This window comes from Jaculus jaculus, chromosome 8, assembly GCF_020740685.1.
Source record: "Jaculus jaculus isolate mJacJac1 chromosome 8, mJacJac1.mat.Y.cur, whole genome shotgun sequence".
NCBI lineage: Eukaryota > Metazoa > Chordata > Mammalia > Rodentia > Dipodidae > Jaculus > Jaculus jaculus.
The window spans coordinates 69625728-69638763 of NC_059109.1; the positions used below are offsets into that span (position 1 = coordinate 69625728).

General features: G+C 36.2%; 1 protein-coding gene across 1 annotated transcript; it reads left to right on the top strand.

Annotated features, from left to right (window-relative positions):
• Positions 1–10481: 10481 nt before the first annotated feature.
• LOC101597459 (olfactory receptor 4F4-like) lies at positions 10482–11423 on the top strand. Its single transcript, XM_004670126.2, has one exon. It carries the CDS (start codon positions 10485–10487, stop codon positions 11421–11423), a length of 939 nt encoding a protein of 312 aa, XP_004670183.2. The 5' UTR covers positions 10482–10484.
• Positions 11424–13036: the final 1613 nt, after the last annotated feature.

The window sequence follows — 13036 nt, forward strand, 5'->3', positions numbered from 1 at the left end:
AGGATATAGAGCATATACAAAATCATGGAAACCAAACAATACACTACGAAATGATGAATGGGTCAATGAAGAAATCAAGAAGAAAATCAAAAAATTTATAGAGTCAAACAATAATGAGAACAACATAGCAAAATCTCTGGGACACAATGAAGGCAGTTCTAAGAGGTAAATTTATACCTTTAAGTGCCTATATTAAGAAATGAGAAAGGTCATAAGTAAATGACCTAATGCTTCACCTTAAAGCCTTGGAAAAAGAACAAAGCAAACCAAAAATCAGTGGAAGGAAAGAACTAATAAAGATTAGGGTAGAAATTAATGAAATAGAAACAAGAACAACAATAAAAAAAAAATCCAAAGAATTAATGAAACAAAGCATTGGTTCCTTGAAAGGATAAATAAGATCAATAAACCTTTAGCAAATCTGACCAAAAGAAAGAGAGAAGAGACACTAATTAATAAAATTAGAGATATAAAAGGTAACATCACAACAGATGCCAGAGAAATCATAGGGACATACTTTAAAAGTATATACTCCACAAAGTATGAAAATCTGAAAGAAATGGATGATTTCCTTGATTTATATAATCTAAATATATTAAATCAAGATGAGATTAATCACTTAAATAGACCTATACCAAGCATGGAGATCCAAACAGTTATCAAAAATCTCCCAACTAAAACAAAGTCCAGGCCCAGATGGATTCACTTTTTAATTTTACCAGACCTTCAAGGAAGAGCTAACACCATTGCTTCTTAAGCTTTTCCATGTAATAGAAAAAGAAGGAATTCTACCAACTTCTTCTATGAAGCCAGCATCACCCTGGTACCAAAACCAGACAAAGATAGAACAAAAAAAGAAAATTACAAACCAATCTCCCTCATGAACATAGATGCAAAAATTCTCAACAAAATATTGGCAAACAGAATACAAGTACATATCAGAAAGATCATTCACTTGACCAAGTAGGCTTTATACCAGAGAGGTAGGGATGGTTCAATATACTCAAATCTATAAATGTAATACATCACATAAATGGATTGATGGACAAAAATCACATGATCATCTCATTAGATGCAGAGAAATTGTTGGACAAAATCAAACATCCCTTCATGATAAAAGTCCTACAGAGACTGGGAATATAAGGAACATATCTCAATATAATAAAGACTACTTATGACAAGCCTACAGCCAACATATTTTTAAATGGGGAAAAACTAGAAGTTTTTCCATTAAAACCAAGAACAAGACAAAGGTGTCCATTGTCCCCACTTTTATTTAATATAGTCCTGGAAGTTTGAGCCATAGCAATAAGGGAAGAGACACACATAAAAGGGATACAAATTGGAAAAGAAGAGATCAAGTTATCATTACTTGCAGATGACAGGATTCTATATATAAAGGACTCTAAAGACTCTACTAGCAAACTGTTAGAGCTGATAAAAACCTACAGCCATGTAGCAGGATACAAAATAAATACACAGAAATCAGTAGCCTTCATATATGCTAACAACAAACACACAGAGGATGAAATCAGAGAATCACTCCTGTTCACAATTGCATCAAAAAAAATATAAATAAATAAATAAATAAATAAAGTACCTTGGAATAAACCTGACCAAGGAAATAAGGCATCTCTACAAGGAAACTTTAAAACACTCAAGCGAGAAATTGCAGAAGACAGTAGGAATTGGAAAAACATCCCTTGTTCCTGGATTGGAAGAATCAATATTGTGAAAATGGTAATCTTACCAAATGCAATCTACACATTTAATACAATCCTCATCAAAATTCCAAAGGCATTCTTCATGGAAGTAGAAAAAATAATCCAAAAATTCATTTGGAATCACAAAAAATCTCAAATATCTAAAATAATACTGAGCAACAAAAATAAGGCTGGTGGTATCACCCTGCCTGATTTTAACCTATACTACAGAGCCATAGTAACAAAAACAGTGTGGTACTGGCACAAAAACAGACATGTAGATCAGTGAAACAGAATAGAGGACCCAGATGTAAGTCCAAGTAGCTATAGCCACCTGATATTCGATAAAAATGCCAAAAATACTCATTGGAAAAAAAAGACAGCCTCTTCAGCAAATGGAGTTGGGAAAACTGGATATGTATCTGAAGAAGGATGAAAATTGATCCTTCTATCTCTCCATGCACAAGAATTAAGTCCAAATGGATTAAAGACCTTAACGTCATACTGGAAACTCTAAAACTGCTAGAGGAAAAAGTATGGGGAACCCTTCAACATATTGGTCTTGGCAAAGACTTTCTGAATATGACCCCAATTGCTCAGGCAATAAAACCACAGATTATCCGCTGTGACCTCATGAAATTACAAAGATTTTGTACTGCAAAGGACACTGTGAATAAAGCAAAGAGGCAACCTACAGAATGGGAAAAAAAAATCTTTGCCAGCTATATATATGATAGAGGATTAATATCTAGGATATACAAGGAACTTAAAAAGTTAACTAATAAGGAATCAAACAAGCCAATCAAAAAATGGGCTATGTAGCTAAATAGATCATTCTCAAAGGAAGAAATACGAATGGCAAAAATAAACATCTAAAAACATGTTCTACATCACTAGTGATCAGGGAAATGCAGATTAAAACTACATTGAGATTCCATCTCACTCCTGTCAGATTGGCTCCCACCAAGAAAACAAATGATCATAAATGTTGGTGGGGATGTGGAAAAAGAGGGACCCTTCTACACTGTTGTTGGGAATGTAATCTGGTCCAGCCATTGTGGAAATCAGTGTGGAAGTTCCTAAAACAGCTATAGATTGATCTACCATATGACCCAGCTATAGCATTCCTAGGCATACATCCTAAGGACTCATCTCATTTCCTTAGAAGTACTTGCTCAACCATGTTTATTGCTGCTCAATTTATAATAGATGGGAAATGGAACCAGCCTAGATGTTCCTCGACTGATGAGTGGGTTATGAAGATAAGGCACACTTATACAATGGAGTTCTACTCAGCAGTAAAGAAAAAATGAAGTTATAAAATTTGCAGAAAAATGGATGGATCTGGAAAGGATTATACTAAGTGAGATAACCCAGGCCCAGAAAGCCAAGCACCACATGTTCTCCTTCATATGTGGATCCTAGCTACAGTTGATTGGGCTTCTGTGTGAGAAGGAAAACCTCAGTAGCAGAGGCCACTAAGTTAAAAAGAAGATATAAAGGGAAGAGAAAGGAAGGGAGGAGGGTACTTAATAGGTTGGCATTGTATATATGTAAGTAGAATGATTGAGATGGGGAGGTAATATAATGGAGAATGGAATTTCAAAGGGGAAAGTGGGGGGAGGGGAGAGGGAGGATATTACCATGGGATATTTTTTATAATCATGGAAAATGTTAATAAAAATTGAGAAAAGAAGAAAAAAAAACAGTAGAGAGGCTGGAGAGATTTTTTTTGAAGTCTAGGGACCTAGGTTGAATTCCCAAGTACCCATGTAAGCCAGGAGCACAAGGTGGCACATGCATCTGGAGTTCCTTTGCAATGGCTAGTCTCTAGTATGTCTATATTCTCTTTCTCCCTTACTCTCAAATGAACAAATAAAATCTTAATAGAAGAAAAATCTCCCAAGGAAAAATAGTCCAGGCCCAAATGGATTCACCAGTGAATTTTGCCAGACCATGACAGAATAACTAACACCAATGTTTTTCATACTTTTCCATAAAATAGAAAAGGAAGGAATACTACCAAACTCCTTCTATGAAACCAGCATCTCCAGGATACCAAAACCTGACAAAAACAGAAAAAGAGAAAATTACAGATCAATTTCCCAGAATTATAGATTATTGTACATGTATTCTCTTTCATATGTGAATACCTCTCCAAATTTCCAGTTGTGTGTTTTATTTATATACTATAGAGACAAGGAAGGTAGGAAACACCAGGGGTAGGGAGGGACATGGATGAATCTTCAAGGAGAAGACATGGAGAGCAAGTGTTATAAAAGTAGTGGGGAACTGGATACTTGGGCTGGAAAATGTTAACCAGGGTGGGTGCTGCAGTCAGGTTTGCATTGCAGATAGAAATCACCTGACCAAGAGTAGCTTGTGGGAAAAAGAGGTTTATTTTGGCTTACAGGCTTGAGGAGAAGCTCTATGATGGCAGGGGGAAACAATGTCATGAGCAGAGGATGGACATCACCTTCTGGCCAACATGAGGTAGATAATAGCAATAGGAGAGTGTGCCAAACACTGGTAAGGGGAAACTGGTTTGTAACACCCATAGGCCTGCCCCCAACAATACACTGCCTCCAGAAGATATCAATTCTCAAATCTCTATCAGCTGGGAACATAGCATTCAGAACACCTAAATTTATGGGGGACACTTGAATTAAACCATCACAGTGGGGGATGGGTGAAGAAAGATAGTGGGAGGAGGCTTAATTAAAATTTAGGACATATGAATAAACAATATGGAAATCAACTAGCTTTTAATCTAGTCAAAATATAATCTAAAAACAATAGAATGAATGGAAATACTCTGAACAGATGGATAATTCTGCTACAAGAAACAAAGTATACCTCTTTATGAGTTGTTGGTCAGGGAAGTTCCAGAGACCCACCAAGACAATACAAGATATCATTGATGTTATTGGTTGCCCACCAGAACTGAATAGTAAAAACCCTGTTGCTGATGAACGTACACCCTCTTGTTGCAGGACACAGAGAAATCAAACTGGAACAGAATAAGAAGACTCCTCCTTATTGACCAGTTCTCACAATGCAGGCTGCTTGGGTTAGAAGAGACATCAACAAGCTCATCCAATGGTGGGGCTTGTGTGCTACAATACCGGCCTTCACAGAAGGTCTCTACTGGTGCATCAGATATGGCATAACTGTTATGGGTCTACTTTCTGATTGGATTTGAGACTTGCTATCTAAGAAGGAATGAGACTTATACTGTTAGATAGGTCAAGAGCTCATGACTTGAGAGGCCATAGGCCCTAGGCCAGGGATTTAAACTTTTGTTTTGCTTAACAGATGTGACATTAAAGTGTCTTATAAATACTTATGTTCATAATCACATATTAGTGCTGGTCTCAGTCTTGAACAGAAAAAAGCACTATTTTTAATGGTCTGCGATTAGTGCAGAGTATCACATGTGTTCAAAGGGCTGAAAATAAGTGACTACTAAGTGTTCAACCTTAAAGGGCGGGGCATCTATATCATCCTACCCCATGTATGGCTCATGTAAAATCATGGGAGTGGAGGCAAAAAGGACCTAAGAGCTGGAGGTGGGGTTGAGGGCTATCGAACTCTCACCTGCACATGACATGCCATTGTACTCATACGTTCACAGCAGCTGTGATTATCTAAACAATACCTGTACAAGGTAGGGACAAGTCAACATTTTTTCATGGGTGGGGGTGTAGCTTATGAGTCCCTACCCCTTCCTGATGTGCTTCTGGCAGCCAAAGGTTACTGAGGGAGTAGGAGCCATTCTCTCTCTTTAAGGAGGTATCCACAAGTATGTGGGGGGCAGCACAAGAGGGAAAGTGGGAGTGAAAGGGAGATGAGAAAACAATGGGGGATCTATATGAGCTATATGTGCATGAAAATGTAAAAGACCAAAAAACTTACTGAATCATACATTTAAAATATATTCTTTTTCCTACATCATATACTGTAAATTTATTATAAAATCTAAGATGACAAAATAGTATAATTCAACTTAAACTATCATCACTGTCTTTAATAACCTTGTATTGCATTGTAGTTCAAACCTCAGTGAATTACATGTAAGAAAAACTTGGTCAGTTGACCAAGATTACATGACTGATTGGATAGCCCTGAAAGGGATTAGGCTATTCTTTCATATCTGAACTTAAAAACATATTTTATTTATTCATGGGGGGTAGGGAGAGAGAGAGGAAGAGTGAGATAGAGATAAAATGGACATACCAGGGCCTCCAGCCACTGCAAGAGAAGTATGTGCTACCTTGTGTATCTAGATTATATGGGTCCTGGGGAATTGTGCCTGGTCGTTAGGTTTCACAGGCAAATGCCTTAACTGGTAAGACAATTCTCCAGCCCACATCTGGACTTTTCGTTCATATGTGTATATTACCATTAACAGGATGTGATTAGTTTTACTGTTCAAATGTGATGTTAATAATTATGTAGATTGAATTCAAGCACAAAAATCACAATTGCAGGTTAGTTTCCTAGTGTTATAATCAAAGAAATAATCTTTACAGCTTTACTTTTTTTTTTTTTTTTTTTTTTATCTTTTGAGGTAGGGTCTCACTCTGGTCCAGGCTGACCTCGAATTAACTCTGTCATCTCAGGATGGTCTTGAACTCATGGCGATCCTCCTACCTCTGCCTCCCAAATGTTGGGATTAAACGCGTGTGCCACCATGCCCGGCTTACTTTACTAGTTTTTAATGCTGACCCATTACTAGGAGGTTTGCTCATCTCACTGTTCTGATTTGCAGATATCTAATAGTTGAAAACATTAACAAAGAAAGTCCCAAGAGAGGTCCAGCATAAATTAGTTCTATGATTTTTGTTCTGTTCAAATATAGAAAAGGAAAATTAAACCCAAGAGAGGGCTTCAGATAGCGAATATATTTCAGGCAAAGGAAAACCAATTTTGCTCATAGTATCTCCACCGACATGCATATAATTTCAAGCACACCTCAGAAGAGACAACTAAAAGGGGCCTGATCTAAGAGAAAAATTAAGTTTAGTAAGTTCTCATCTCTCTGATTCTCCTCTTTAAAAGAATTGTTAAAATGTTTCCATGTCTCTGCATCACATGTGACCACTGTGCTTGAAGCTGAGAATGAATTGTTTAGATTCTGTCATTTTCAGAAAAAATGTAAATTTTTTTTTGCATGTCATATTCTTATTGGAATTGCAATGCTATCTTTCACAACACAGAGTACAGAAACATCATAACATATCACTTTCTTGCTGCTGTCTTGCCTGAGCCAGGAGATGGCAAGTCTTTGATGGTTAATCATCTTAGCAGTTACAAACTGGTCCTTCTTAAGAGAATAACATTTTAAGTTATGGTTAGGATTATATGTTAGATAACATTTGGCATATAAATAGATGTAAATTGAGTAAGAAGCAATACTACCACATAAATAGGACTAAAAGTTACACCTCAAGTAGAAGGATGGCATCCTGACTTATTGGGAGGAGGTTTTACCCAGTAGAACTCAACAATATATTACATCTTCTGAAGGCAATATTCTTGTTGTAAACATAGAAATATGGGTAATCTCATGTGTTTTTGTTATTAAAAATATTACTGGAAGAAATGATATTTATGCATAAGTTGAGGAAAATGTTTATTTTCATAAACCTAGCAATTTGACTTCTTTCCTCAATATTTTAACTTCACCAATCTCTAAATAACCTTATCACCCATTTTTGAAAATTCTCCCTATTTTAGGGGTAAGAATTACAATGGTATTATAATAGAATGTCCCATTGTCTTTTTTAAGAAAACATCTTAAAATATGAGTAACTCTTCCTAGGAAGGATCAGTGAAGGGTGAAAGTGTTGTCCAGTTCCTGGCAAGCAAGAAGTACACATGACATGTGTTCTTTGAGCATATGTATATCCTACAGGGTTGCCAAGTTTGTGCATGCCATTGTATACAGAATGTAATTGGTAGATATCTTAATGAAAGCTTATTGTAGGTGTTTAACTTATAGGGGAGTATTCAGTAGTGCAATAAAACTTTGCCAAGAAGATTTGGAATTTTTATTGCCTTAAGAACCATCTTTTAAAATAGAGAAGGTAAATAATTAATATTTATGAGTAGTTACTAAAAACTTAGAGTGAAGTTGTTTTGTGAATGAACCAGCTCACTTCCATAGCACATCTGTTGGTTTGACCATCCTTTCTTCCATATGAAGAAATAGGAGCAGTAAGCTTTAGGTTGAGGTCAGAAGGTAAGTAAGTAATCATTTGCTCAGTAATTTGCAGTGTTAACAATCACAAAGCTGATTTTAAAATATTTTTTTAAATTTCTGTTTATTTATTTGAGAGAGAGGAAGAGAGAGAGAGAGATGGAATGGGGTGTGTCAGTTGCTCTAGCCACTGCAAATGAACTCCAGACACATGTGCATCTGGCTTACATGGGTACTGGGGTAGTGAACCTGGGTCCTTAGTCTTCACAGGAAAGTGCCTTAACCCATTAGCCATTTCTCCAGGCCCCAAACTGATTTTTTTTTGAAAAATATGTTATTATTGAATTAATCTGTGAAAATGTAACCTTTCATCTGTTAGCAGATTTCTTTGTCAAATAAAGTTTTACAAGCCGGGCGTGGTGGTGCACGCCTTTAATCCCAGCACTCAGGAGGCAGAGGTAGGAGGATTACCGTGAGTTCGAGGCCACCCTGAGACTACATAGTGAATTCCAGGTCAGCCTGAGCCAGAGTGAGACCCTGCCTCGAAAAAACAAAAACAAAAACAAACAAACAAAAAAAAGTTTTAATCCTGGTTTTTATAATAGCTATTTTCTCTGTCATTTGTTCACAGTTACAGAAATTGGTATTGAAATTTTCTTCTGAAAAAGTTGCATTTATAAGACAATGTTTTAGGAGGAAAATGTTCAAATTTCTCTGTGGTCATGAATCTGAAGGGAGTCATGCCAGGATATTTTGTTCACCCATTTTAGACATCTTCTCTATCACAAAAGGTGGTTATAAAAGGCCTTTATGTTCTTTGTGATTAGCCACAGCAAATGTATCCCTTATTTAACTTCTTTCTTATTGCTTTTAAACATTGTGTCTGAGTTCTTCTTATGAGGCTATTGAAAAGTAACATTAATGAAGAGGGTTTCATTGCTGCTGAGCCGTATGGGGTGCCATGCTTGAGATCTCATAGTGTAAAAAGCGCTGAAACACTTTCAAAAAGAAAAAGCAAAAGAATAAACTGAGTGATCATCTTACTTTCCATCATCCAGCTAAAGCATTCTGAATTTACATTAGAGATCCATATCAATGACATAATTATTATACTTAAGTATGAACAATTATCCCCCAAAACTTAACATTATGTATTACTTAGAATTAAGTTACCCCTTATTATACATGTATATAAGGCATAATCATCTTAGAAAATACAGATGACAAATGCATAGAAAAATTGAGTGAAGAACAGGCAATAATGTACACATCTTTGGTGGATAGGAAGTGTTAATAGTACAAAACATAAGTGTTTTCTAGTAACTATTCATTTAATACAAATAAATCTTGTCAACAGGCCTTAATTGTAACAAAATTTCAGTGTTGAAGTGATCGATTTCTAACTAACATTTCAATGATTTTTTCTAATAAGTCCAGTTTATTAAATATATTTATTGCAAGGTATATTTTCAGTGAGGATGAATTATGTTCCAGGTTTTATATCTAAGTCATTATGTCAATATAATGGTTGTTGATATACTTTATCTCCTAGAGGATATTATGTTTTGGAAGTGTTAGATATTTAGCTTTCTGATAGATGGTAAAAGAGTTTTAACCAAAGGCTGAAGAAATTTGAGTATAACAGACAAAATGGTTAGGTTGGATCATGCTGTTTGTTGTCCGTTGAAATGTGCATGCATATCTTAAGCACATGATTGCCCTTGTCTGAGGGGTTTTTTTCCACTCTGAAATTCTCTGTGGGGATCTGAAACTACTGAACACTTAGAAATTATGATATTTCCTAATAAACATGTGCTTATTATAAAGTTTGATACATAAGTTAGGCTAAGGGAGACTAACAATATCTACTACTAAAACAAAACAACCATAACAAAATAATGTAACAAACTATATTGAGTAGAATCTCAGTCTTCAGTGCACACTGAAGTTGATTACATGCAACTGAAAAAGTAGAAGGAGAAACTATAGCTAAGGGGACCACTGTATTTGAAAACATTTTGTATTTCATACAACAGGTGACATTGCTCCACTCAGACTGTATTACAAGAATAAAGGACAGAAGCTACCTTCATGGTGACACTGTGACCTTTTGTTAGCATTTCTCTTTGCAGTCCTGCTTGTTTTGTTTCATATCGTGCCCTTTATTTAATGTGCTTATATGTACACAAATTAGGGAATAACTACAAATGTGAAAAGACAGACACTAAGTTGCTAAAATAATCATCCCAGAAGAGTGAGATGGGGGCTAGCTGTTCAAGGAAGCCCTGTTTCCTTACTCCTTCTTGCGAGAAGAGTACACTCATTATAAACTACCTGTATAGTAGTTTTACTTCAGGGTCTGTTCATGGAAAGCCCATCTTTGCCATTTAGTCTCATCTAGGGGCATCACCCTATATATGTGACAATGATTTTCTTCATAATTATACTTTTAGTTCCAAAATGGAGAACTAAATTTCAATGTGAATAATGAATTCTAAAACCTAAGCACACTTTCTCATCCCAATAATCAGTTGTTTGTCTGTCATCTCTAGGGTATTTCAGAAGACCCAATTAAGGAAATGGATGGAGGAAATCAATCTGTAGTGTCAGAATTTGTGCTTCTTGGACTTGGTCACTCACAAAATATTCACATTTTGCTCTTCGCAATATTCTTTCTGCTCTACCTGATTATTGTACCTGGAAATATCATCATCATAACCTTAATAATCATCGATGGCCATCTCCATACACCTATGTACTTCTTCTTGGCCAACTTGTCCTTTGTGGACATGTGGCTTTCCTCCAACACCACTCCTAAGATGCTTATGGACTTTTTCAGGGAGATCAAGACCATTTCTTTTTCAGGCTGCATGTCCCAGATCTTCCTTTCCCAATTTATTGCAGCACTAGAGATGGTGCTTCGGGTGGTAATGGCCTATGACCGCTACGTGGCCATCTGCAAGCCACTCCACTACTTCACCATTATGAGCTTGCACAAGTGTATTGGGTTGATAATGGCTGCCTGGGCCATTGGCATTGTGCATGCCATAAGTCAGCTTATTGTGATTGTGCCCCTGCCATTTTGTGGTCCCCAGGAAATAGACAGCTTCTTCTGTGATAGACCATTGGTAGTCAAGTTAGCCTGCATGGATCTCTATAAGGTGGAATTTTTCATGAATGTTAATTGTGGGATTGTGGCCATAATTCCTTTTATCCTCTTGCTCACATCCTACTCACATATTCTTCTTACTGTCTTCAAAAGCTCTAAAGCAGGTGCTTCCAAGGCTCTCTCTATCTGCACAGCCCACATCACAGTGGTGGTGCTATTCTTTGGGCCCTGCATCTTCCTCTATGTGTGGCCTCTCAACATCATCTGGATAGACAAGTTTCTTGCTGTGTTTTACTCTGTTTTCACACCTCTCCTAAATCCAGCCATTTATACATTGAGAAATAAAGAGATTAAAAATGCTATGGAAAGATTTAAAAGGTACTGTGTGAATCCCAAAGGAAAAACTTGATGTCTAGAAACCTAAAAAACTGTCCTCAGGAGGAAGTTACCCCCATCAGTCTTCCTATGCCTTCATCTTCGTTAAAGAAAATTTAAAACTTCCTTTGACAAAGGCCATCTATTTCAGTAGAGATCCCCTTAGTGAAGTTGTTTTTATGAAAAAATTTAACTTCATTTATAAAAAGTATGTTCCTGTAGTATGGCAATTTCCTTCATTTTTTTTTCACTCAGAAATTCAATAATTATATTTCTTGAGCTGGAGAGATGGCTTAGTGGATAAGGCACTTGCCTGAAAAGCCAAAGGACCTAGGTTCGATTCCACAGGATCCATGTAAGCCAGATGCACAAGGTGGTGCCTGTGTCTGGAGTTAGTTTGCAGTGGCTGGAGGCCCTGATGCACCCATTTTCTCTCTGTGTCCCTCCATCTATCTCTCTGCTTCTTTCTGTCAGTCTCAAATAAACAAATAAAAATATTAAAAATAAATGCATTAATTAAATTTATATTACCTAACATACAACTATGAATATAAAAACTATGGGCAAAGAACAGGTGAACAAAGAAAAGTAACAGATTACATAATGAATGCCACTGGAGAGGATGTCATCTTGCTTGGATTGAATTAACCCAATACATAAATAAAGGCTATGTAAACAACATTCTTTTTCAGAATAGTTGAAAATACATAGCAACCAAATAGAATTTTTCAATGGCTATCTTAATGACAAGCAAACTGTATTTCATGGGAAATAATCTTATTAAAAATAAATTAGGGCTGGAGAGATGGCTTAGCAGTTAAGCGCTTGCCTGTGAAGCCTAAGGACCCCGGTTCGAGGCTCGGTTCCCCAGGTCCCACGTTAGCCAGATGCACAAGGGGGCACACGCGTCTGGAGTTCGTTTGCAGAGGCTGGAAGCCCTGGTGCGCCCATTCTCTCTCTCTCCCTCTATCTGTCTTTCTCTCTGTTGCTCTCAAATAAATAAATAAAAAATTAAAACAAAAAAATAAGTTAAATTATTTTTGTTGAAAAGGGCTCATTTAATTGGGACACATACAACTGATGTTATACAAACCTTAATATATGTGTGACAAACTTAGACAGAACTACATGGAAAAAAATAAAATTATTATTAAATATTTCAATTTTACTTTCAATATTTAATAGAGGACATGGTTGAATATTAATCAGAAATTTAGTGCATTTATAGAACATCATGAGCCAATTGGAAGAAACCAATATTATAGTGGTTTTGACCAAAGTCTCAAACATGATTTTTACTGTTAATTACAAATAGAACTTTTACTAACTTGTACCTATTCTGCTCACAAAGTAAGTTTCATGAAAATACAAATATCAAAGTCATAGGAAAATTTAAATGCAAATATTCATAACAACTTTATTAGACAAAATGGAAACAACTTAATGCTCCCTATCTGCTGACTAAATGAATATGGCACACATGTGCAATGGAATAGCACTCAGCAATCCCAAGTAGTCATTCTTTATATGCTCATGATAAATATGAGCTATAAATGCTACACTAAGTAAAATAAATAATCTTGGATTCTACTTATATATTTTCCCATGTTTATAGAAAATGTGAATCAGGGGGCTGAGGAGCTAATT

Bases quoted from the DNA above. Each gene is read 5' to 3' on its own strand.
- LOC101597459 (XM_004670126.2), top strand. From the start codon at position 10,485: ATGGATGGAGGAAATCAATCTGTAGTGTCAGAATTTGTGCTTCTTGGA.